Genomic DNA, 26,555 nt, shown 5'->3' with positions numbered 1-26,555 from the left:
GGCAGGGACCCAACGCGAGGCTGCCAGCGGCTGCCCTGGCCTCCGCTGCAGAGCCTGCTCCTACAGCTGCCGGCAAGGCCGGAGCCCCTGCGCGGGCTGCCTGGCGCTCCTGGGAGCTGCATCTGGGGATGCTCCCTGCCAAACTGGTCCCTGGGCAGGCCATAGTGGCCGGGAGAGGAGAGCCCTGCACCGCAGGCTGCCACGCGCTGTGCTGCAGCAGCAGCGTGCCAAGCCGGCTGACTAACTCTCACTTGTCAGGCTGCGCGTGCACCCAGCTCTTGCGGACACTTTCCTTGGGTGCAAACTTCACTTGGCAGCAAGAACCCAGGATGAGGCAGCTACAGGAGCTCGGGTTAACTTGGTAAAAGCTACACAGTGTCGAGAGCTGTGAACAGGTAAAATGGCGAGGCATACCAAACAGAGCACAGGAGAGCAAAGGTGGTTAATTAGCAGAACATGAACCAGCACAAGAACACAGTGATAGAAACAGAGTAAGTTATTCAAAGGAATAAAAAACTTACCCTGGATTTTATGAGGGAGGGTGGCAAGTAGGGTGGGAGGCACACACCCCTCCCCTCCTGCAGCAGGGATGTGGCGGCACACTCTCACCAACGAGTTTATGCTGACAGTTTGTTGCTGGAAAGAAAATCTCTTATTACTTCAAAGGATCCGAATAGCAGGATGACAGCGTTGGGAGCACAGTGATCTGCGAGTCTCCTGGCCCAGAGTCAACAGCGCCACGGAAGAAGTACCTGCACATTTTCAGAAAAGGGTACAGGGTGTTTCCTACTAGAAAACTGAAATAAAAATCACAGAATCAGATAATGGCCGAGGCAGGAAGGGACCTCTGGAGGTCACCTCCAAAGCCTCTGCTCAAGCAGGGGCACCTGGAGCCAGCTGCCCAGGAACACCTCCAGATGGCAGTTTACTGTACTTTTTTCCCTTGGAAAATTAAGTATCACAGAACAAAAATAAATTACTTGATTTGCAAACTAACAAAGCTACACCGGATGCTCAATGTATATAGCATTTTATTGAATGAAGGTATATTACAATAGACAAACATATATTACACATGCTATACAAAATATACATTCTTATGTGAAAAAAATATAAATAGACACTAGGAAATAGCAACAGAGAACAAGAGCAGCTTTGCTCACGCTCTTATGAACCCCCAGTTCCTGCACTGTTAATACTTTGGCATTGATTGTGTTTTGTGAAAACAGAATGGCCACTCTGTCCTGTCTGCACCTCCTGGAGGAAAGGGCAAAGAAAAGAGACTTGATTTTTTCTGCAAGTCTACCTAGGAAGTTGTTCCACAATGCTAAGCACAGCAAGGTGTTCACCTACTTACAAGCTTCAGCTATTTCCAACCAGCTTACGGACTTTAACAAGATACCGTTGCTCACGGAAGGATGCAAGTGTCCTAATTCATATCAGCAGCTTTTCTAGGCCACTATCTCACAGAAATCAGTGCAGCTTGAGCTCCTAAATGGCTTCAAGAGCTAGCACTTCAGTTTGCTCTGGTGCAGATGGCATTACTTTTAAAGCCTTGGTCCTGGCCGAGCACGTCTTGCCTACCTAAAGGGAATTCAATCGCACTAGGGAGTTGTGCTCAAAGTACACCTGAGATCTGGACATCCACAACTGTATGGCGGCAGATCTCTATTAGCTCAACTCCACAGGAGAGAGGGATGAAAGAAAAAGTAAGAGGCATTTGCCAAACAGCGATGGGAGGCAGAGCAGCAAGGGGGCTGTTTTCCCACTATTGGGAAATGGTGGCCCCACACATGCCAAGCAGCACTCCGCCACAGCAGCCTCTGCGAGGATCTGGAGAAAGCAGCAAGCTGCCCAAAAGAATGAGGCTTCTCTGCTGCTGTAGTTTCATGACATGACCTTTCTCATCTGGATTTAAACTGACAGTACTGGGCTCCTGCAACAGAGAGAACTCTGGATTGAAAACAGGCACCATGTCTTAAATTCAGTCTGGAGAGGAAAAGCCTGGAGGAAGTTAAGTTCATTCCTTTCTGGTTTTAAGATTCTTCTTTTAGCATGTATGTTATTAAAACATTTTGGATGTCAGCACCCAGAAGAGTTTAACACACCTGTGTTTCTCTCTACTTTATCCAAAGGTCAAGGACAATCGGATCATCTTCCTACTACAGCTACTGACTATCAAAGCAACCACAGCTGCTTTGAGAGTGTGCAAAGAGCGCTTGATAATATTTGCTCATTTCCATAGGTCTGAGTATTATTCATGTCCAAAGAGCTGTGAGAAAATAATAGTTATTCTCAGTGTTTCCTCACTTGTTTACTCAAGTAATCCAGTCTCAAAAGTTTCAGCTGTGATTCTGCATCACTGCATCCGATACTTCAGTCACACACCCTTCTATCCAGGAATGGATCAATGGGAAGTCTTACATGCCTCCCTTGGGCTGGTCCAGAAAGGTTTTCCTGTCTTTATAAAAATACACTGCGCACCTGTTTTCATTTTAGTATACATCCTATGGCTTGGAAAAAAATGCAACAATGACTAGGAAAAAAGCCCCTTGGCTCTTCAGGCATGAGTATACAGGATGACGCTGAAGCACTCTTAGCACTGAGCACAACATACTTGCTGAAAACTCACCACTGACGAGCCTTCAACAAAAAGATGCATCTTCCCAGAAGAACGAACTTGTCAGGAATGTCCTTCCTTTAATTTTGTCAGGCACATGCCACTGTAACTAATGAAGTCTGCGCTTCCTCTGTCTCAGCAAGTACTGGACTTTCAATATCGAGTGGTTCCCTGCATATTGTTTCATTTCTTACCTGCCAAATATTTAAACATTGTGGCCACACTGAAGTCTAGGGAATTTAATTAGAGAGTTCAACAGGGCAAAAATTTTGCCCGATACTTTACAACAGAAAAGGATACAAGTGTTTTAAGCTACATATGCCCCTTGGCTGTGCTGAGGAAACCGAAAATCCACCGTATAGTTCACTAAGTATTTATCAAATGCTCTCCCAATCTTTCTGATGCTTTTCATCACAACATTCTCTTCAAAAGCTCACTTAACTGTCAAGCTATAAAAAAATACACGAAGACCTCTCTGCAACATACACAACAGAAAGGCTTTTTTTAAAGATAAAAGGTTACATAAACTTCTGAAACAAACCACTGAAAACTCTCATCTTATAGCTGTTTTACCAGATGACCAGAAAGAAACATTCTGTTTACTGTTCTTTTTGTTTGCTATTTACAGAAACTTGTGGGAAGTTAGATACTACAGCATGGAACGCAGGTTAATACCACTCGTTAATGCAGGGCCTGCTGGGTTTATGCTGTAACGGACAAGATGGTGCCTGATAGAGAGATCTAAGGACTCTCTCAACACTCACGTGGGTGAAACTTGGCATTTTTCTCATGTCATGAAATGGATCAGCTTGCAGTCAGGTCAGCCCAGCTTAAGGCATATAGAACTGTACGTACAACGAAATTCATTAATATCACAGTTTCACCACATACCTATAGTAAATTCACCTCTTTCCGAAACGAAGACAGCCCTATCTTCTCAGAAACAAGCTTTCAGTCCCACCAAAAACACCCCATCCATATGGCTTGATATGCAGCTGTCAAGGCTAACAGTATGATACATACCTTTGGCATAATAGAAAATATATTTACATTACAGCCAACACATTTATATGCTTAGTGTATACAAAATATTTATAAATGCAAATTTATTTACAACTAGAGTCCATTATTCATAGGAGAAAAGAAGCTCCAAAGTTAGACTGGTAACAGACACCTGCCAACAGTCTAAGGAACAAAAAGCTGGCCAAGAGTTTTATGTTTACAGTTACTGGGGAATTCCACGAGGAGACCCTGAACATTTGTTTTCAAGCAGACAATGCAGCGTGAAATAGCTATGCATTCTTGAGAGATTTTCAAAGCATGCACCAACACAAAGGCTGCTTCCAACATCAGAAAATCCATGTTTTAATGCTATTCTTGTAGACATCACTAATCATCACCTGTTGCACATTCCCATTTTCCAATACACAGAAATCTAAGGAAAAAGGGCATGTGCCACCTCCTCCTAGAGAGTCCAACTCTACTTAGTCAGCCTGTAATTGCAGACACACATACACAAGCATCTTTGGCCTTGGGGTTAGTCCTGAGGTAGTAAATACAAAAAGTCAGTTGATAAGGATTTGCTTTCAAGACTTCATTTTAGTGTCTTACGTGGTTTCACTATAGTCATGAATGTTCCGTGTCCTATTAAAATCAAAGTTATGTTCACATAATCTGTGGCAAGGTCTGGGTGAAGCAGCTTGTTCCCGGTCACTGTCAATAATGCCCTCGCTTCGAAGAGGTCGTGGGGTCTCATGGGCTGACTGCTGATGCAGAAAGTGCGAGTGAGAGCACGCTAGGTCTTTGTTTATTCCCCATAAAGGAAGCTGAAAGGGTTCTGAGGAAGAAAAATTGGAAGAGGAACAGGACTGAGTTAATGATAAACACACTCAAATTTTAGACAGATTTTTTGAGTTGTGTGACTCAGCAATAACAGTCTTTCTGAGGTTATTTTTTCTATTTTTGCGAGCATATTTTACTGGACGCTGTCCCTTTTCAGCAGTCTGTTACAGTAACCAGAAAACAACACGCAGAGTTTCAGTGTGACTGTTTAAAAAGGCTACCTGGAAGAAAGTCAACATAAACCCAATCAATTTACAAAACCAAAATATTAAAAAAACCCAACTTTTGGAGTTCTTGGAAACTCAGGCCAGCTTAAACAGAAGGGCTATTGGAATTTTATTATATGAAGCTTTAACTCTTGGCTAATAGAGGTCCTTGGGAGTACATGCAAAGGATCACACTGCACAAGATTTAAGAGATGAACTGCAGATTAAGAAGCATCGTACTTTTAACATCACCCTCTTCGACTCTTGGGTACTGGATGCAAATCGAGGGCTAGTTCCGAGAACAGGTGGGTGGTAATGAACAGATGAGTTACCCCACAAACTACAGTCACTTGAAGAATTAGCTGTGTGTCAGCAACGAAGGGCAGCACAAGGAAGAACAGAGTTATCAGGGAATACAAAGCAACAAAAGGGGAAAGAGCTCACCATTAATCTGCTGGGAGGAGATTTTCTTTTCACTTATTTTGTCATGGTTGGTGAGGAAGACAGACATGTCTCTGTCTGCTAGGAGACTATCAAGAGCACTGGTTTCACGCTGGGTGCGTGCTGCATATGTTTCCTTAGGGATCTGCACCATGAGATTAGGGAGAGTTTGATCCAGGGGGTCCTCTTCTGTGATGTAGGCATAGGGACAGTACTCTCGTGTCCTGGAGTAGATGTTTGCATTGTCGTAACAGTCTGAGCAGATCACCAATGGCGTTGCACCACCTGGTAAATGCAAGGGAAAACAGAAACGCTCTCAAAGAGGATAAGGATGCTTCACTTCAATAGACTCTTTCCTGTCTCAGTATGATCAGATACTACAGTGGCACGGTTGGGAGGGCCTTTATGTAGTTAATGTGGTAACAGAGTACCCAGCTTAACGGTTTACTGAAGCAATGACATGAGCAATGCTCTAGGCTTCCCACCATCCAAATTCTCAATAGCACTGCCCTTCTGAGGCTGACCAGGGGAAAACCATGGACATGAGCAAAACAAAATCTCATGTTTGCTCTCCTGTTTCAAGGGCAAAAGGGTTCCATGCAGGTTCAATCAGCTTGGGCAGTGGGCTGAAACAGCCCTGGAATCAATCTGGGATACCTATCCATACTGGCTTATGCTCTTGTACCAGACTTGTACCCTGCAGGCCCACACGCCTCAAACCAGATGATAAAGTGGTCACTGATCTCAACTCCTTCTCCATACACACTCTAGTGTAGCAGGACTACAGACTAGAGGGAATGGATCATGGGAGAGATGTGAAAAACTTACACTGAAGGATCACTTTTGAAAGCCAGCCTATTTAAGGATTGGATGGCTTCTCGGCACTTGGATGGTAAAAAATAGCCTCCCTGTAGACTCAATGATGCAAATATCCTGAAAAGCATCCAAACAAGGCAGGGAAACAGTGCAGACCCTTTAGTTATGATTGTAGCAAGCAGACTATACGTCTGGCAGAGGCAGTAATTTTATGCCAAGGATGAAAGGTACAGCAAGTCACCTTCCAAGCAAAATATTTCCACCTCTATTGCCTGGCCTTTTGAGATGCCAAATGAAAGAAACAGCATAAAAATCTACCTTGGCATGTAACTTAGGAATTCTCTAATGGCATCCCCGCCTTGCTGAACAGATCACAAACCCTGAAGCAATGAGCCTCTGGAGGGACCTGTACTACTCTGGCACCTGAAGGACAGCAGTCACATCATCTACATGCAAAGGCACTCACAGAAGATGTGAGCCCAGACACTGTTGGACCAAAGATTAAACAACACGCACAGAAGGCAAAAACCTTGATAGCAGAATGTAAACAAACACTAGAAGAAAAACAGGGGATGCCTAAAACTCAGAATGATCAATGGAAATTTTCCGATCAGCACGAACTCTCACGTAGGAAAAGTCACCTTTGATGTTAATACACAGTACTGCGCTGCATTATGCAATACTGCTGCCAGTTATGAGGACTAGACTGCGCACTGGCATCCTGCTGAAACACAAGTAATACACGTGAGGGCTTTGCTTACCATCTGTGCCTTTATGCACGTAGCTACCGGCTGGAGGCATAAGCTGCTGATGGCTTCCCGCCTCCGAGTTACTGTAGCCTTCCTGAGGCTCCGACAGAGTTCCTTGGGAGGATAGATAGCTGGGAATGTCTGCAGGTAGGTTCATCTCCTCTGCAAGGCAGAATTAACATTGATGACATTAACAGCAAAGTCTGAAGATTTCAAGGTAGTACCAATAGTATTACCCACATTAACAAAAATGTTATCCAGAATTTCAACTCACATATAGTTATCTTTTTTTCTACCTCAGTGATTAGAAGTCCATATAGCTAGTTCAAAAGTAACAGGGCCTGAACAGAAATTTATACAGATTATTCCAGATCCTGAAAATGTTTGTATGTCTATTCAAATATTTATTTCCAAACTTTACTGTTTTCCCTCAATATAGAGCAAATCTAGTGCATAAGGGATAAAATTAATGCTTTTGATGTTTTAGAAAAAACTCTAAATTGAAGGAGTTTGAGCAAATCCCTGAAGAGCTTTTAGGAGGAAATATTCAGTGCTTCAATCTTACACACCTGTAATGAATCCAGAAATTTTACCACTCTTAAGTGTTTTGGATTAAAAACAGGGATGAGGACTTGCTTTTGCAGTTTACCTGTATTAGTGATGCTGTAATCTTCACTCTTCCTTCTCATGTGGTAGATCACGATAACCCACACCAGGGATGTTCCCACAACACAGCACACGACGACAATAATCACAATGCCTACTGTTGTCCAGCCATCCTCCTCATGGACAATGCCATTCTGGGAAGAATCACAATTTGGGGAAGCCAGGACATTCAGGTAAATATGGCCACGCTCGGTGCCCAGTGTGTTGGACATAATGCACGTGTACTTCCCAGCATCCTCCAGTCCAGCATCCACAATGATAAGGAGTTGATTTGCCGCAGCAAAAAAATGCCGTTCTGTGACTGTCAAAGGACCATCATCTTTAGTCCAGTTGAGGCGAGGGGCAGGACTGCCACCAGCTATGCACTGCAGGACAGCAGTTTCACCTCGGGTTACAGTTCTGTCTTCCAGGGGCCTAACAAAGGAAGGAGTTTCTGTGACAGTGGAGGAAAAAGAAAGGAAATTGTAAGATAATTTCACTGTGCAATACCAGAGCGTACTCCGTGGTATTTAAAAATCTGATCTTAAAACCCAAACCTAAAACTCCAGCAATGAAACACAGGATTCAGGAAATCCTATGAGTTCAGCTCTTCTATGGATCACTGCAGCAAATGCAGGTACAGCAAACATCCCCAGAATTACACTAGCCACAGTCTGCTTTAAGCATTCAGATTCTAAATTTGCCTATGACCATCATGTTAAAAGTCAGGGTCTTCAAAAAATACCACACTCTAGAAGGAACAAGCCTTCCATTACCACTCACCACAGTTCATGTTACCTGTGACTAAGTATGTTCTAAGGCAACAGAAATTACCTAGTCTACACTGCTGGATGGAGATACGCCCCTCAGTTCTCTCCTGCAAAGATCATACTAACTTCACAGGTCAGCGCTGTCGCTTAGCTTCTAAAGCTTCACTGTTCAAAAATCACTGCACGTGCCACTCTTTGTATTTTAACTTCTTTCTTCAGCACTTAAACTTGCTGCTTACAGATAAGCTACACTACCCCTGCAAAAGTGAAGGGATGCGTATGCAAGCATGTATTAGCACACCACTTACCTAACACAGTCAGCGTGGCATTTGCTGACAACCCCCCCGCAGTGTTTTGTGCCATACAGCTATAGATTCCCATGTCTTCTATTTTTACATTTGCAATAAAGAACACATCATCCTCAGGCATGACATGCATCCTCCTCTCTCTTGCAGCAGGGAAGTCTGTGCCACCATCTTTCTGCCAGGAGATCTGTGGAGTAGGGTGGCCCTCTGCAGCACACTCCAGCCGGGCCATTGCCCCAGTGCGGATAGTAAGATCCATGGGGGTTTTCAGGAAAGAAGGTAGCTCTGGATCAAAGGAGACAGTTTCAGTACCAGGGAAAAAGGTGCAAAAGCTCCACAGCACAGAGAGTATCTAAAACCAAAGAAATCTGAAACACACCTGCAGCTCTCCTTAAGAGAGAGGGACAGATTATTCTGAAGAATCGCACAGATTCTCAGGGATCATTTCTAAGAGCTTATCCGCGAAGTGTCAATACAGTATCTACAGTGCTTATTTAAGATGATCTGAAGGACATCGTTTCTCATGGGGAAAAGACAGGGAAAAGGTTTCGCCTTCTTCATAATCCCTTTGTCACACTTTTTCTTCCCTGGTAACAGGGAAGGTGAACTTCCATCTCATCAGTCCAGGTCTGATTATCTGTTCTGGACAAGCACAAGCAACACAGGCACCTCTGCTCTCAGATACAACAGGAATCAGTGGTTTACCGATGTGAACACTCTTCTTACCTCCCTTCCCTCAAGCCAAAATAAAGAGAGCCATGATGGATAAAAGCAAAGGACTTCACAATTGATTTTTCAGACTTTGCTTCCAGACCTACCTACTTTTAGCCGAGTCTTCCCAGCACTACAAACACATGGGAAGGTGCTTAGCTCTGAAGAAACAGCAGAGGGAGCTTTTAGTTTAAGACACTTCTACCTCCATTTAACTAGATGAACAACTAATTGTGTTTTAATGAAAGCATGGGAGATACCTGCCCCTTTTGGAAAGTGAGCAGAAGGCTCTTCACCCACAAAAAAACCCCATCAACAAACACCAAAAAACCCAAAACACTTCCTTCTGGCTTTATAAAAAGATGCTTGATACCAGTAAGACAGTCTTGCAACACTATTTTGGACCAGCTCTAGTGAAAAATAGACTTGTAGCTACTTAAATAAAGCTTTAGGTTAAAGGTGATTTTCCTTAATTATCATTATTGCTTACCATTGACAGTCAGCTTGGCTTTGTCAGAATAATTGGAACCAAAGTGATTGGTGACAATGCACTGATACTTTCCTTCATCAGTGAAATTCACATTGAAAAGATGCAGGACAGTGGTGTACTCAACCACCTCGCCACTTTGCTGCTGGTATCTGGCAAAATTCTTAATCTCTGCATCATACAATACTTCACTGTCTTTACGCCAGGCAGTGGACATGGGTGAATCACTGCTGCTCACAGCAGTGCAAGTCAGAGTCACGTTCATGCCTCGCAGAGCAACTGTGGTCTCAGGATGCACTCTTATCTGTGGTTTAGGGAAATTATCTGAAAATAAAAGCATCAAGATCAGTTACTTTCCTCTTCAACTTGCTAGTAATATTGCAAGAAAACTCACTGAAAAGACAATGTAAGCAGAAAGAAAGCTTTGGGAACAGATGTCCTGCTTGAGGTGCACATATTCAGCTGTTTTCAGTTGGAAATCAAGCTATGAAAGAGGATTAGAACCACAGGTAGGCATACAGAAAAAGCATTGAAAACAGTTCATGTAGAAGCATGGTCCTGAGCAGCGCCCTGCATTTTGTACAACTGTCTGGAACTTGCTATATTTAGATCACACACAAAAGTCATGCTAGCTGAAGAGCTAGGCTATTTAACGAAGGACTGAGACTTACTTTCAGATAGCATAAACATCTTGAAGAGCCTTTAAGCTCTACAAATACAAAGCATAGCAAGCTGGCAGTTCACTCTATCTCATCCCACTTGATGAGAGTTATTTCAATACCCGTTATTTCAGCAAAGACATTCTTGTAGGCACAGAGAACGTTCGGTATCAGGCTCCACAGTGGTGGTATTAGAATGGAGAAGTGGGTGCTTGCATCTACATGATGATTATTGTAGCCTTTACCACCAAAAGAATGAAAGAATTGCATACGCACAAGTAACACTTATCAGATTGCTCATCCAGAAAATGGAACACCAGACTATTTCCAGGCCTGCCACAGAATTCACACGTGACTCTGGACAAAGAACGTCTCAGTTTTCCATCTCACAGTTCAGTTACAAAAATAAACAGGCTTATGTCTGAAACCGTGGTGGCAGAGACCAGATAAACATTACAGATCCAGAGTGTCAGAATACGTGCCAGAGTATTAACTACTCTAGCCTTGCTGGTACGGACAAGAATTGGTAAGGAAGTGTCAAACAGTCCTTCCAAAGCTAAAGTCATTTATCAGCAGGGAGAAGGGAAGCATAACCAGTTTTTAACAGTAACCTACATGAAAAACAATGCAGTCTCACAGAATAACTCACTCAGGTTAACTTCAGTGCTCAAATACAACAAAACAAAGCAAAGAGAAACAGAATTAAATCCCAAACTCCAAAGCAGACCCAGTGATGTACACAGGCCCATGTGCGCATCATAGCCAAGACCGAGTATTTCCAGCAGTGCTTCAGCTTGATTTCCGAAAGGTACCTGCACAGATCTGTGTTACCATGTTTTTATATCAAAAGTCATTAAAAATACAAACCACAGACAAAGTCATCAGGGTCCACACTGAGAAGGCTTTGTCCTGCTAACCACTCAGGATGAGCACAGCTAACATTTACAGCCTGCTGTAAATGGCTGTCAGTGAGCCACTGGGGCAGCCATTTCAACTGGCAATCACAAAGCAAGCTGCTAGTGTTCAAAATTCTGCAGAAACAAGGCAAAACAAAAGCGTGATTAAAGTTTATGTATTTCACATACTTACATGTGATTTCATGCAACAGAACAAAGCATATAGACTCAGAAGTGTCAAGACTTACAGTATTCTTTTACGCCTATGGGTATTTATTATAAAATGTTAGCTATATACATGCTATAAACAATCTCGAAAAACCTTCCCTCTGTGTCAGCGTTAAAACCTTAGACTTCTTTTCAATTCTGAAGGAGACAGCCTCAGATTTTCAACTTTAAAAAAAGTTAAGCCTGTCTTTACAATTATCCCATCCCTCTTTAAAGCAATTAAAAGGAACATAACACTGCAGAGCAGCCCTATGTCTCAAACTAAACATACTTGCCATTATGAAATGAATGTAAGCCTCAACGCTCATTTTTGTGCCAGCTAATAAATATTTAAGAATGGAAGTGATTTGTTTCATACAGGTATCTACTGTAGCTTGTTTTCTCTGCTCCACAGAGAAAACTGCCAACAGGAAACAATAATGTGTCACTTTTCCCCCACCACCTGCTTTCAAAGTTTCCTAAATATTATGCATGACTATGACTGATGAGAGAAAGTCCACCACTTCAACAAGAAGTGATCTGCCACTAGATTAATCTAGTGATGAGAGAGGAGAGGTATGCCAACAAGCCAGGATTCATCCTACTGTTTTGCCCATACATACCAACAATTCCTCACTTTTAAGGTACATTAAAGAAGGCAATGAGCCTTCATCTTTAACACCTAAAACGTGTCTCCTCAAACTGGTAGAACTTGCAGACTAAGTCCATTTAGCCAAGATTAACCAATTGAATAACAGTTTTAAAACAGATTACATGATATTCAGAGGCTTTATCTCATAGAGATGACTGTGTTACATTAGGATTAGTCTTGGGTGTGAAGGTCACTTTACATTGTTATACTTTGAATGTCTGAAGATCACAAGAAGCTCTAGCAGCTTAAGCATCTGCTGAGCAAGTAAGAATTCTTGTCTAGCTGTGAATTTTAAAGCTCTTCCCTAGTCCCAAAAATGGGAAGACAAAATACAGGGTTTGCTAACTCCCCTGAAAAATTCCTGATAAATTATATAATTTTTCTTCTGTTCGCTGTCTACATGCTAGTGTGTGCCGAGCTTGCTGCAAAATCATCAGATATGAAAGACTTAACAGTTCAGCACTGCATGAAGAAATTATTTTTTACTAACTGCAACTAAGAAATGCAAAAAATGGAGGCACAGGTTTTATCAAACCTTAAATCTAAGTATACTGCTGCCAACTGTGAGTTGGTAGCACTTGTAAAGAATCTGTAAATAATTGTCATAAACTTACAGCTCCTTCAGGTGAGCCTGGGCAAATGCATTTTCTTGGATGGACATTACTGCATTGTTGCTTAAATCTCTGTAAGTTAAGCAAAGAGAACAATTATGGGCAAATATGATTTCATATGCTACCTTCAGTTAAATTATTGAAAATTTGACAGAGAATAGAAGACTGAAGTTGACAAATAGTAAGTTCTACAAAGCACTTACAGGTGTTCAAGTCCTTCAAGACCAGAGAATGCTTTCTTGGTAATTGACTTAATCTGGTTTCCTTGCAAGATTCTGAAAGACAAAGCCCCACAAACTCAGAAACCAGTCTGAATGTCAATGGGAGTGCACAAATAAGACCTAAAAGACTAGGGTTTTTCTAATTCTAGCTAAGCTAAAAGATCAAACAGAATTTTTTTGAGCTTAGAGGCTCAACTAATTTTCCCAAGAACAGTTCCTTTTCCATTCTTAACCCAGAGATTTGGGTTAGAGATGTGTCAGGAGGTAATTTAAGTCAGCAGAATAAGACATTGATAAGTAGAACTTGGGAGTGGAGCAATAACTTCCTCATACCAGTCTGCCACAATCACATCAGTTCCCAAGACTGCACCTTTATACCAAGCTATTCATTATAAGCAATGCCTGTAGCTCCAGAGGATGGAGCTTTCTACAAAGCACATGGCTCTGGATGAATCAAGTGTACAGTTTAACTACTGAAAAACTGTTAATTCTAGTGTTTCATGTTTGCTCAAAAATACTTTGTGGTGTGGTTTTGGTTCTGGGGTTTTTGTTGGTTTTTTTCTTCCAAGTGGTAACTTTTACCCAAACTAAAGCAGCACAAAAAGTGACAATCATCACACAGCAGGACTGGGCTATTCAATAATACGTACAGCCAAATACTTATGCTTAATTTCTTCAAATTGGTGCTGCAAGGTGATCTAGTGCTACACAGATCAAATGCTCCTGAACATGGAGCCCAAACCTGTATCAAGAGGTTGTAGCACACAAGTGGAAACACACCGAATACAGCTGCCAACTAGAAAGGCTTTCTGCCTTGTGTCATTGATTTACAATCACTTAATATTTTGCACTCTCCCTCTACTCTGTGTGCCTGGGAAGTACTGTCATTTTGATGGTTTCTAATACATACAGTTTATCCAGCCTGCCGAGTCCCACAAATGCTTCATTTGCATCTTCTATGGCCCAGGAGATCTCATTGTTCCGCAAGTCCCTGCAGAAGAAGAGCTTTCTTATACAGAAGCCTTGTAACATCATCATGACCACTGCTAGTGGCAAGCTGGGGATGAGAACTTTCTGTTGTACAGGCCAGCAACAGCGTTCTGGCACAGTGTCACCTGGAAGGTCTCAAATCTTTTAAAACAGTTTGTCAGAAGATGAATATCCCATTTCAGAGATGCCAGGGAAAATGGAATCGTTCAAGATCAGTGCCACAGACAGCACCACAAACAAATTCTGCAGTAAACTTCTTGATGTGGTATTTAAGCAAAGACCCAGTCTGACTAGCACTTGTCATGTGATGGACTATTTGCCAGAAGCTGGGAGAGGCTCCTGAAGCAAGTTGGTTCATGTAAGCGAATTAACCAATACACTAGCAGCATTAATCTTCCTGAGTAACAGGCTTATAATAGCATTAGCATATTAAGAGATTACACATAGGTTACAGTGTAAGGCTGCCAGGCACAAAGTAGTAGATTTTCAGAATGAAGTTGATACACTGCTCACAAATCTCGTTACCAGCTAATGGGATTTGTTTGACCTCTGCACAGCACTTTGGCCCCTCACATAGAAGAACCGACTAAACAGCAAAAGGAACAGAGCAATATGGTTCAGAGAGGATTACATGCTGTTTAGTGAGAAGGAGAAATAAATTCAGTTGCATTGTTAGCCTGAATGGCATGGACTGAGCCAAGAGTTTCCATCAAAGCCACGGTTTTTGTCTGTTTTGATACCACCATGCACAGAAGTCCCTGCAGGAAGGAGTGTGTTTAAAGGAAAATGCACCAATGAAAAAACAGTCTTTACTGCATTTTACCAGATACTTGCTTGATGGAGCTTCCAAACAAGTCAACTGACACAGATAGCTAGCTACTTATACAGGTAATTGTATACATCACCTCACACAAACACTTCCTTTCTTTCCTCACCTTAATGGTGGGAAAACAAAGTATCTACTTTCCCTTGGGTGAGACAGTAAATTGCATAGAATACCATCCTGGAAGAAAGAGTGATCAACCTCCAGGACGCTATCTGTGATAATACATTATTTTCTTACTTTTCCTACTTTGAAATATGGAAGCCTTGTTCTTAACACCACGCAGCAGTCATTTCCACAATAAATATATACACTTTAACATTTGGGACGAAAAGCAAAGAATTCCATGATTCACACATCAGAGGATCTTAACAAATATGGCCCTGATACTTCCTCACATTAAGTATTTTCCGCTTTGAAAATTATTCAGGCTAAGGCACTCAACATGGATGTGATCTAATGAGAAGAATGACTGATGAATAATATGCCAAATTTATTTCCAAGTTTCTAATTCCTGTGATCTGAAACTTGTTTCTAGAATTACCTCGCTGTCTGCTTTGGAATTTTAGATTGTGAATGCTGGAGGGGTATCAATGCCAAGCTACTCGCAGTATTATGAAGTAAATAATGTGTTAAGATGTAAAATTCCAGTGCTATTCTTCAATATACCTTTAATCCTACCTTGCTCTTATTACCTCGTAGTTAATATACCGTTTTACAGTTTATTCTTGTCAATTAAAGCTACATTGCAGAATAGTGACAGAGGCTGAACATACAGAGAAATATTAACGTCAGCCTTAGCACTGAAACAACCAGTATACAAACAATGGACAGTGACACGGTATCTCCTGTTGTTTGAAGTATTTTTACACTCCACTACTCAGACCATTTAGCAAAATGAGTGAGCAACGCAAAAGAAAAGCCCCTCATTGTGCGAGCTGAGGAGCTGCCTCCTCATGCTTGGCTGGCCACGAATGCTTGGAGCCTTGTTAATCACCACTGCCCTCTGTCCTGCACATTCCAACCCCGAAGCAAATGGCCAGCCTCTCAGCTGTTGACGCCCCTGAGGAGCCCAGGAAAACCTACTAATTAATCTGCTCTTGTTCTTTTTCATGCTACTCTAAATCTAAGAAATTAGTTTTAATTATTTCATTAAAAGGTTGCATTAAGGTTAACAGAATATGACTGCTTACATAAATCTCTCTGGTGAGTTTGCTTATTTAAGCATTTATTTAATGAACTGACAGAGGGGTTACAAACTTTCACTCCTTTCTCAACTACCATTGTTTAAGATGATTACAACTGTTCAGATCTACTTGGGACTTTTTTCCTTTTTTTTTTTTTTTATTAAGAGGCAAGATTGAGTCTTTTCTTGTCAGAGATACCAAACAGCTGCAGCTGCTACGAAAGGTCCTGGTGAGTGCAGAGCTGTGCCTCTACAACAGCAAGAAGTAACCCTACACCCTCCTATGCACTGTGCCTGCCTTCAGCACACAAGCAGGGTGGGCTTAAACCGTACCTTCTGCAACCAAAAGGGTTCACCGCTTGGTTTCTGAGGCTCCAACCCTAACAAAATGCTCTGGAATTAGGAGAGGTCCAGGCTGACCATTCATTCCACAACTGGCATTTATACAAGCTGACTATCCACACCTTCTTAGAACCAGTACGACATGCAGCTTGCACTCGAGGTCACCAAGCCACTGTTTCTTACCACCTCTAAACTGAAGTGGTTGGTTTGTTTTAGCTGCGGCAGAATTCTGTATCTCAACAGACCAAAAGATTATCAACTGCAGCACACCTGCAGGCAGGACAGCATGCAACAATGCCAACACGCTGATCTCAGGCTTGCATGGTGCAATATTCATTGTCTTTATTTCCAAAAGCTTCACTGCATTAAACTGAAATTTCGACTAGAAGTTTTTCTGTACTTACAAGGTTCGAAGATTTGTCAGACCTTTAAATACACCATCAGCAATGTGACTAATGCGATTGTCACCCAGGTTTAGTTTCTCCAATAAACCAAGTCCCACAAAGGCAGACTCCTTAAGGCGAGTTAGCTGGTTGTACGACAAGTCTCTAGAAACATTGAACATACACTTTAAAGGCAAGTAGGGGGGATTAATTATGAAGATACTATTGAACTTGATTAATTCTTCAGTTCTGCTTAATTTCTCTAACAGAACACTTGAAATATAAGTAAAATACACAGCATTACTATGGGCCTAACAAGAAAATGGAGTACTGCCTCGGCAATTCATTCTTGCTACATACCTGCTATCCAATCTGTTATTGCAACATTACAAAACCCCCAATGAAAAGCAGCCCAGGACTTACAGCTCAGAAAGTCTTTGGCAGAACTCCCATGCATCTGGACTGATCCTGTTAATGGCATTCTGGCTAACATAGAGTTGTTGCAATGTCCGCAGACCATACAACCAGCCCTTGTTTACTTCTGTTAAGTTATTATGTTCCAGTTCTCTGAGGAATTAAAAAGAAAAGCATTTGCCAAATAGATAATCAATGAAAAATATGTTTACAAAATTTGACCTTGTGGATCTCAAAATCATTTACTCACATTAAGCCTCAGGCAACCTGAAATGCATGATTATATTCATTCCATTGAAACCAGAAGAGCAAACTGAAGTACATGAAAACTGAGTAACTCAACAGCTGCACTGACCCAGTGGCAGAAACAAAACTATTCTCTGTTCTCAAAGATTACTTCTTTTTAAAAAAGTTTTTGCTAGCACTGCATGGCACACTCTTGTGCTATCTCTGCCAAACAGTCACACAGCAAAAAAACATTCCATGTTATGGGGAGTGCAAATGAAAACCAGCAAAAAGCAGCCTAAAGGGTCAAAGCACTCTTGATCAAGTGGGAGGAAGTTGGGGAGAGCCAAGATCCTTCCACCTCTGAAGTAACTGGACACGATATCAAAACAATGGGAAAATACAGATCTGAACTCATTTCCTGTGATGCTCACCAGTACCTCAGCACCACCCTGACGTAAGGCAAGCCATACAGGACACAACCCTCCACAGCTAGAGCCCCTAGAAGAAGTTCCACAACTAGGCGTACTCACAATTCTTCTATATTACCCAGGCCAAAGAATGCTCCATCCATTAGTCTGTTAATCCCATTGCGCTGCATTTTCAAGGATTTTAAGGATTCCAGTCCTTGGAATGTAAGGCTTTCCACTATTTTAATCCGGTTCCTTTTCAGCTCCCTTTCATAAAGATGACATCCAAATATTAAGACATCTTTCGAAAAGCACCACTTTGTTGAAAGTCAAGAACACAGATGAACACCACAGCTGTAAATGCCATGTTTTTAAGTTTTCAAGACTGCTACTTACAGAAACTGCACGTGAGGCAATTTGAAGATCTTTGGTGGAATCACACTAATCCTATTTCTATTCAGCTTTACCACCATCAGTGAGCTAGATAAGTTATCAAGACAGCCTGCTTCTAGAGTAGTAATTCTGTTGTTGCTCAGATTCCTAGGAAAGAAACAGGGAAAGAGGCCTTTCAAAGCATTTTATGAACACAACTGCACAAGCAATTCAGAGTGACCACTTATTTTTAGAACTCACGTTCCTTGTAAAGTCACATCACATCTGAATTCTGGCATACCAAACTAATTTTTTTCCAAAGAACTGGTGCTAGGAGCTGATTTTTACTGCATGCACATGCTTCAGTTAAACATAGTTAAGACAATGTCAACAGTCATCTACTCAAAATGGGCAGGAATCATTCCATGTCCCTGCTGGCTGAAGTACCTGCACTTTGACAACAGCAGTTATTGTTTTCCCTACTATTTGAGAAAACACAATACAGATTGGTATGAAAAGTGTTTTATTTCAAGCACATTTTTAGCTACGTTAAACGCTGCTACCAGTTCACAGCCATGCAAGGCTGCCTGCTTTAAGACAGTAACTTAAGAGTAGATGAGCTACTCAACGTTACTGTGCAGAGTCAGGAATCTCAGACATAACAGATCACTCATACTTACAGATACTTCAGTTGCATCCGAGGAAAAGAAGAAGCTTTAATTTCTGAGATCAGATTAGAACTAAGATCTAGATTTTCCAATGAAAGGTAAACTTGGAGTTGCTCAGCATTTATTTCTGGAATAGTATTGTGTACCCTGGAAAAAAAACCAACCAGCAACCAATATGGTTATCAAAACATCCTATTCTTCAAGTTGTACAGCTAAACCAGCTAAAGGATTCTTTCTGTATAGAAATATTATTAGCAAGCCTCTTAAATGGGACATGTACCACACACTTCAGAGTGTTAATTCCCAACGCAATACTGAAAATCCAAGAGCTATTTGCCACCTTGACATATGAATAGATTCAAATTCTGGGGCCTGTATTTGGGCTGCTCCTTGTGGGAACTGTCATTCCTAGACTGAATCCCTCCCCTTCAAAGCTGCCTGCCTTGGCTGACTGCATTTTATTGGTAATTTAGGGCGACTTGATTGCCTAACTGATTTGTATTTCTTTAAAGAGTGCTTACCACATTCCCTAAAGCACTTCAGATGAGCAGTATTCAAGACAAAAGAAGCTATGTTTTCCTGCAACTTGATAGCAGAACTCTAATACAATTCTCTCATTTGTTAAACAAGAAAAAGGCAGACAAGCTATTACTTACAATGAAAGAAGAGTTATATTAGAAGTTGTTTCTCCAAAATACGGAATTTCACTTAGCTCATTGTAATTCATTTTCCTTAAAAACAAAACAAAACACATTATTGGCACTGCAAAGAGAAGAAAAACCATTCTGTTTGCAGTGGAACTAACTTCTATCACAGAATGAATTTAACAATTTTGTTATCTTAATAGTACTTAGTAGTTGACAAAAAAGGTTCCCTAGCAGCTTAAATACTAATAATTTGAATAATTTAATAGTGGAGCATGCTAGTTTTTACCATTTTCATGGACACTATAACTTAGAACCACCTACAGTCAAAACAAACACATCTAATTTCTTTTTTGAAAATAATGGTCTTCTAATCTCTTATGAAAAAGTCTTCTGCTCACAAAGGATCACTTCTGTGCAAAATGTGCCACCATTTTTAATTAACTGGCAATGAATATTTCTACAAGTCAGACCAGACATCTAGACATGCAATGAAATGTACTAATTAGAATTAGGTACGATATCTTTAGTTTATCCTCATAAAAAACAACTTACACTTCTTGTAGTGTATGAACAGACAAATCAATGCTCCAGTTGGATGACAATAAGTGATTATGACTCAAATCCCTAGAGAACAGACAGAAAAGTTATTCTAGCTCCTGGAATAATAATTAAAAAACCCCAAAACACCATCATGTATCCTTTATGCAACCTAAAAGTTTTAAACCATATTTATGCTACATACAATTCTTCCTAGCTCATTCTAGTGGTCACTCACAATAGAAGTCTACAGTTCTATTTCTCTGCTTGAATCAAGTAACTTTTTTTCAAAAAGGTTTCTTGAAGGAAAGATCATACCTGACCTGAGCATTTTCCCCTCAAATCATAGCTTTATAGATCATACATGCCTATCACAAAAGAGAAAAACCTTCCAGGGACATGAAAATAATTTCTTACAAAACACCTGTTATTGAACTGATTTCTGTAGCAGCTACAAGCCCCATTTTCTCAGCGTGCCCAGCTTTTCAAAGATGTTGACTAGTCAAGGCGGGCTTGTTTTGGAGGAACAATGTACACACAATTACCAGACAAGCTGGAGGGGAGAGAAACATGAGGCTGGGAAGCTTATAGAAGGCATGCTTTAGTGCCAGCTGGTTTTGCTTATAAGAAACAAATGCAGGAATTGGATTGTTTCAATGGGCAGGAGAGTAATTAAATCTGTTTTTAATGCACATACTGGATGTTGATACTGTTCCCATTGCTTTTTAACTTTAAAGCAGTAATTTTTGCCTTGGACTTGGTGCAAAAAATGTTACTTGGGGAAAAAAAGCCCACAGGTCCGCTTTGGAGAGCTAACTCCTTGGACAGAAACTATCTCTATTTTGCGACATGAATCAAAGCATGACCAGAAAACGTCAGGTTTTGATGGAAGCCTAGTTCTAGCTATACCAGTGAGGACAGACATCGCTCCACATGGTGAAACCAACTCATCTTTTTGACGCCTTTCTGGCACAAGTCCAGAACGAAGATGAATCCCTGAAGCTTGTGCCAACAGCCCGAGTCGTTGTGCAAAGGAACAGGATTGGCACTGATGCCAAGCTCGTGAAACATAACTGACACCCCTGCCACAGTTGGAAAACTGTTGATAGGTGCATATATTATAACTGGACACTGCCTATTAATCAAGAAGTCTGTCTCTGCTGGCTAGTTGTGCCTGCCTGTCAGCAAGGTAAGATGCTTCTCACTCCATTTCCAATTCTGACACCGAAGACAGAGCTATAATGAAGTATCTTCAGCAGAAGCTGTTCACCTCCTGATGAATTCCTCTATTAAGGTCCTGTATCACTGATTCTCTTTCATGATTACAGAAGTAACACAGTATATATTTATTACAGCCAGTTTTAAGATTATCAGGCAGGCTGCAGCTATGCTGACACAGGAGACAAAATTATCCTTTACAAACAAAACTATCTGTTAAAAAGCTTATTGAAGTGTCACAGTTAAAAATAATTCCATTGACAACCAGGCTCAGGCAGTCACTGCACCCACATGCTCGTCTACTCCTGCAATAGCTTTGGGCTTGTGGTCAACTGAACTACACTGAGGGTCGAACTTGTACAGACACGAAGCTGCCCAAAAACACATGACTAGGGGAAGACAAGAAATTGTACTGGTGCTGCTGCTGAAGAAGGTGTTGCAGTACACATTTAACCCTCGCTGAGGACCTGTAAGCATCTGTCAGTGGGTGTTAATGCTGACACAAGAACCCTCCATGCAGGAGGGAAGACTTGCAGCTAACCAGAAGACAACCTGAGCAGGACCTGGTTTTTTTCACCCCAGCACGCATGTACCTATGTATTTTTGATCTGTAAGACCAGAACCTTCTGGGAGAGAGCAAGGACTTCACAGACTATTTGCTGTTAACGTCCACTCAGGCTCAGCAACAAAGATACCGTTCTAACAATGAATTATTAAAATCCTGGGTGTCGTGGCAAGTCAGACAGTTGTTAATGCATTCTTTTAATTACATCAAGATGTAAATTATACAGATACAGCAGCAGTCAGGTTTGCAAACAATTATTCATTCCTACAATTAAAAGAAAAAGAACCTGGAGAAAGAAAACAATGCACATGCAGCCACTGAACACTACTCTACAGGCCTGCTCCCTTGATATAAGCAGTAATTAAGCCAATCCTAAATGCCAATAACACATGAAAACAATCAAGTGTGAACTGCTCCAGGTCAGGGGAGGCTGAGCACTCAGGACACCCTCTCAGGCTGTCGGGATCCACCCTGCCCACCACTGCCGGAGCCTGGCTCAGCCTGGGGGCTCTGGCTGGACTTGGCAGAGGAGCCCAGCATGACCCGCAGGAGCCACCAGCCACGCTCGCAGAGTGGGCAGCACGGATCCCAACTCCCAGAGGCAGGCTCTTTCCTGGATCTTTCCAACACTCAGGCACCCAGCCAGCACTGAGGAGACTAATCTTGGTAGCAGTGGGTTTAACCAGAGCGGGGAGTACTAAGCCACGCTGTTTCCAAAGGACATAAGCGCAACCCATGGAGGAAGAATGAGACAATGGACACAGAAGATAACAACACACTCCTCAAGGTGGCCAGATACTACAATGATGAGCAAAACCATGCCACAGGTGCTGAGCCAGACCAACCTGTGTGTCAGGCATGGTTAGTGGGCACTGACAAAGATCTCACGAGTCAGATTAAAATGCAAAGAAAACAGAAACTTGATTTTCCTAAGGCTTTCAGGAAGAATATCATAGAATAGAATATTTCAGTTGGAAAGGACATACAATGATCAGCTAGCCCAACTGCCTAACCACTTCAGGACTGGCCAAAAGTTAAAGCAAATTATTAAGGGCATTGTCCAAACGCCTCTTAAACACTGACAGGCATGGGGCCTGGGTGATGAGGATTTGCTAACATGCAGGTCTCCCCCCCCCCGGAGACAGAAGCCTACTGTCTTACTAAATTAAGATTTTAATTTAGAAAGCCCAAAAAAGTTTTTTCTATTATTACTCAGATTTGGACTACAACACAGTTTTGATCAACAGTAACTCCTCTTTCAAGAAGTTGGTTATAGTTCATACTTAAAACAGTTCTGACATTACTTATGCCTAGTTACTGTTACTGACTTTTCTTTTGAAATAGAAGTGACCGATCACTAAATCCAAAGTGAAATATATTGGTCTGGTTTTCTATGTTTATAGATCATTCCATCACACAGCTTAGAGACTTCTGACTATTATGCAGAACCAGATATTACCCCTTGCTCTGAAAAAGCCAAACCAAGAAAATCCATTCATTTTAAAAGCACTTGCATTTTACTGTGAGGCCCATGTTATGCCAGATACAGAGCAACACACAAATTTGTATTTGGGAGTTTATTATCTGGTATTGTATGTAAAAATCATCTAAACATTCATTTTGAGCAGAAGTGGTATTCATCTCAAACAGAACACAAAGCACACACCAAACTGATTACTGTATACTGAGTCCTGGAGATGATCTTAATTCATCCCCAGCTGAGCGTACCAGCTCCCTCCCCACGGCACTGTGCTGGTACAGGTGCTGATGCAGCAATGCAGCCAGCCATGTGAGCTGAAAACACATAAGCTCACCCAAAAAACTGTTGCAAATGGAACCAGCTGAACTAATTAACTTCTATTCATTGTCTTCCTATTTACCAGGATATATAAACAAACTTTCAGGCCACTTGCGTAGGACTGAAAGGCAGCGACCACCAGCATCGTGCTTCCCTTTCCCACTACAAATGACTGCCCTACAAAACAGGGCTTGCATTCCTTGCTCTAAAGAACATAATGTTGAGATGCAGACATATAAAAAAATATTCACTACTTCTTGACTTCCCTACCCTTTCATCACCTGCCAAGTTACCCACAAAACATATGTAATTTAGCAGGGAAAAAATGAGATACAGTTGCCTGAATACTTCTGTCATGAAAACAAGTTCTGAAGGCGTCTCCTGGCCTTATTAAAAATGAAACCCAAAACAAAACCAAAAACCCCCTACACTGGAAGCATCACCTGCAAGTAGTTTGAAAGGGGATCGGAAAAACAAGAAATTTTAGTTCTCAAAGTTAGGTGAAATGTGTATCACAGAACTAAGAAGGAAAAGCATATCTGGGACTTCTTCATGCGAGAAAACTTAAGCTTTGATAATTTAAACAGCTTGTATGCATTATAGCTTGTTTAGATTGAGAGCTGCTAGAGTAGTCCTAGTGAAGAAAAAACGTCACCCACACACACACCACTTTGTGTGCCAAAATCCATGAAAGCCACAAGAGAGAACATATGCAGAATGAATTGGGAGCAGCCCTCAGAAGGACTGGGGATGGCTGGTTGACAAGAAGCTCAACAGGGCCAGCAACATGTGTTTCCAGCCAGAAAGCCAACTGTATCCTGGGCTGTATCAAAGAAGTGTGACCAGCGGGGTCAAGGGAGGAGATTCTCTTCTACTCTGCTGTGGTGAAATCCCACCTGCAGTACTGCATTCAGCTCTGGGGCCCCCAACACAAGAAGGACATGAACCTGTTGGAGTGAAACCCAGAGGCCATGAAGATGCTCAGGGGGCTGGAGCACCTCTCCTGTGGGAACAGGCTGAGAGTTAGTCTTCAGCCTAGAGAAGGCTCCAGGGAGACCTAGAGGAGCTTCCAGTACCTGAAGGGGCTGACAAGAAAGCTGGGGAGGGGCTTTTCACAAGAGCATGCAGCGACAGACAAGGGAATGGCTTTAAAACTGAAAGAGGGGAGATTTAGATTAGATATAGGGAAGAAATTCTTCACCATGAGGGCAGCGTGGTGCTGGCACAGGGTGCCCAGAGCAGCTGTTGATGCCCCATCCCTGGAAGGGTTCAAGGCCAGGTTGGACGGGGCTGGGAGCAAGCTGGGCTGGCGGAAGGTGTCCCTGCCCATGGCAGAGGGGTGGGAACTACATGATCTTTAATGTCCCCTTCCAACCCAAACCATCCTATGATACACTTATTTATTGCTTGCAGCATATGTCAGATTGCATAATGTAGTACAGTGCCAGCACTGCTTTTTCCCATTCCATTTTGTGCCAAGTAATTTTAAACACACCCTCTATCAGCTTGCAGAAAGATGCAAGTATATGTTGAAGCTTGAAAACTTGCTCTCCAAACAGCATGGATATCGTTTTGCTTATTAGCTACCTGATGAACTGCCAACTCACTGTTCCAAGCACTGACACCCTCCCTGGCAAGTGCTAAAGTTAAGATATCCTTGTACTTTTCTAAACACAAAAGGTTTCACAGACAACAATTTCTGTACTGAAATACACATTTACTCTTAAACATTTCCAATTGCTTACCATGCAGGGAAAGAAAACTACAGAACCACAAAGGGGTGAGAAGGTGACAAGCTTCCTCAGATATGCCCAGTTTTTAACACAGATCAGACTCTTTCAGTCCTGCTGGAGGAACTCCTGTAGTGAACTGAACAGTGGTTTGCATGTTTATACTATCTTCCAAACAGGCTTTTTTTCCCCCTTGGCCTGAAATAACGTTATTTCTATCAACTAGGAAACAGAATCACTCCAAGAGGGCTTGAAAACTGTTGCTTGAGCACAAAACTGGGTTTTGATATCCCTCATACTTCAGCAGCTCTTCCACCTGACTACACTGGAGCCAAAGGTGACAAATGCAACAGTGACTATTATGACAGTAATAGCCAAGGAAGAATAAAGGTGTACTGGGCTCAGCCCCACCTGAACACTGTTTCGCCCACTGTCTAATTAAACTCTTGGGGGCAGAGACTAAAGGTGCATTGTAAAATGTTCTGAGGGTTGCGTTTTTTTGAAAAACAATGGCAGCAAATGTTTAGGGGAGCCCACAGCGGTTTTCCTAGGGGAAAAGGAAGTCACTGAGTCGGCAAGGCAGCAAAGGGATGCAGGGGAAACCAGAAGCAGTAGGAGCTGCCACAGCACATAGCTGAAGCTGGGGCTGGAAAGAATATTTCCAAGCACAACTGTGAGGGACTGTGTCCTACAGCCTGACCCGAAAAAACGTTAAATCCTGGCTGGACGGGCATTACCATTCCAGCCTGCTTCTGCTTCACACTGCTCTCAAATGTTATCATCATGTAGCAAGCTAAGAAAAGCGTGACATCTGTGCCCTAGCGACCGCGAAGCACCAAGCTTCCTCCGGGCGGCTGCTGGAGCAGCGGGGCGCGACCGCCCCCCGGCCCAGCGGTGGCTCAGCCGCTGCCCCTGCCAGCCGCTGCCCCCCACCCCCCGCAGCACTGACCGCCCCGGGCCCGCGGCAACAACCCACGGGCCCCGGGGCCCAGCATCGCCGGGCCTCCCGCCGCTCCCACCCGAGAGCCACGCTGCGGCGGCCAGGAGGCCCGCCAGGCCCCGGCTCGTACCACCCTCCGCCGCCGGTACGCCGCTAGGCCCCGCACAACCGCCGCCCCGCCGCCCGTTAGGCCCCGCGGCCTCACGGCCGCCCGCCCGCCCGCCGCGCATCACTCACAGGCCCGTGGTGCCGGCGGGCAGCGGCGGGATCCTCCACGGGCCCGCCCGCCGGGCAGGCGGTGCCGGCTGCAGTCCAGCAGGCCGCGGCGGCAGGAGCAGGGCGCGGCGCAGGGCTCGGCGGCGGCGGCCCGCAGCCACGGCCACCCGCGCCCACAGCAGCGTCAGCAGCAGCACCACCGCCAGCAGCGCCAGCAGGGCCCGCGGCAGCGCCCCGCGGGCGGCCCGCACAC

The 26,555-nt window shown here is 42.8% G+C and overlaps 1 protein-coding gene across 2 annotated transcripts; it reads right to left on the bottom strand.

Annotated features, from left to right (window-relative positions):
* Positions 1 to 1,013: 1,013 nt before the first annotated feature.
* LRIG2 (leucine rich repeats and immunoglobulin like domains 2) lies at positions 1,014 to 26,555 on the bottom strand. Of its 2 annotated transcripts, XM_037410282.1 has the most exons (18): positions 26,324 to 26,555; positions 19,851 to 19,922; positions 19,308 to 19,382; positions 18,664 to 18,798; positions 18,008 to 18,151; positions 17,735 to 17,878; positions 16,986 to 17,129; positions 16,584 to 16,727; positions 13,749 to 13,829; positions 12,821 to 12,892; positions 12,621 to 12,689; positions 11,119 to 11,282; positions 9,596 to 9,916; positions 8,398 to 8,679; positions 7,324 to 7,773; positions 6,687 to 6,836; positions 5,113 to 5,394; positions 1,014 to 4,457 (listed from the first exon to the last, which is right to left on the bottom strand). In XM_037410282.1, the coding sequence occupies exons 3-18, from the start codon at positions 19,376 to 19,378 to the stop codon at positions 4,228 to 4,230; spliced, it is 2,883 nt and encodes a 960-aa protein (XP_037266179.1). In that variant the 5' UTR covers positions 19,379 to 19,382; positions 19,851 to 19,922; positions 26,324 to 26,555; the 3' UTR covers positions 1,014 to 4,227. The 2 variants fall into 2 exon arrangements, with proteins under 2 accessions (XP_037266179.1, XP_037266180.1); XM_037410283.1 differs by lacking the exon at positions 16,584 to 16,727.

Source organism: Falco rusticolus, chromosome 17 (genome assembly GCF_015220075.1).
Source record: "Falco rusticolus isolate bFalRus1 chromosome 17, bFalRus1.pri, whole genome shotgun sequence".
Lineage (NCBI taxonomy): Eukaryota > Metazoa > Chordata > Aves > Falconiformes > Falconidae > Falco > Falco rusticolus.
The sequence above is the reverse complement of the archived record's forward strand: the minus strand, read 5'-3'. Positions and strand labels throughout refer to the sequence as shown.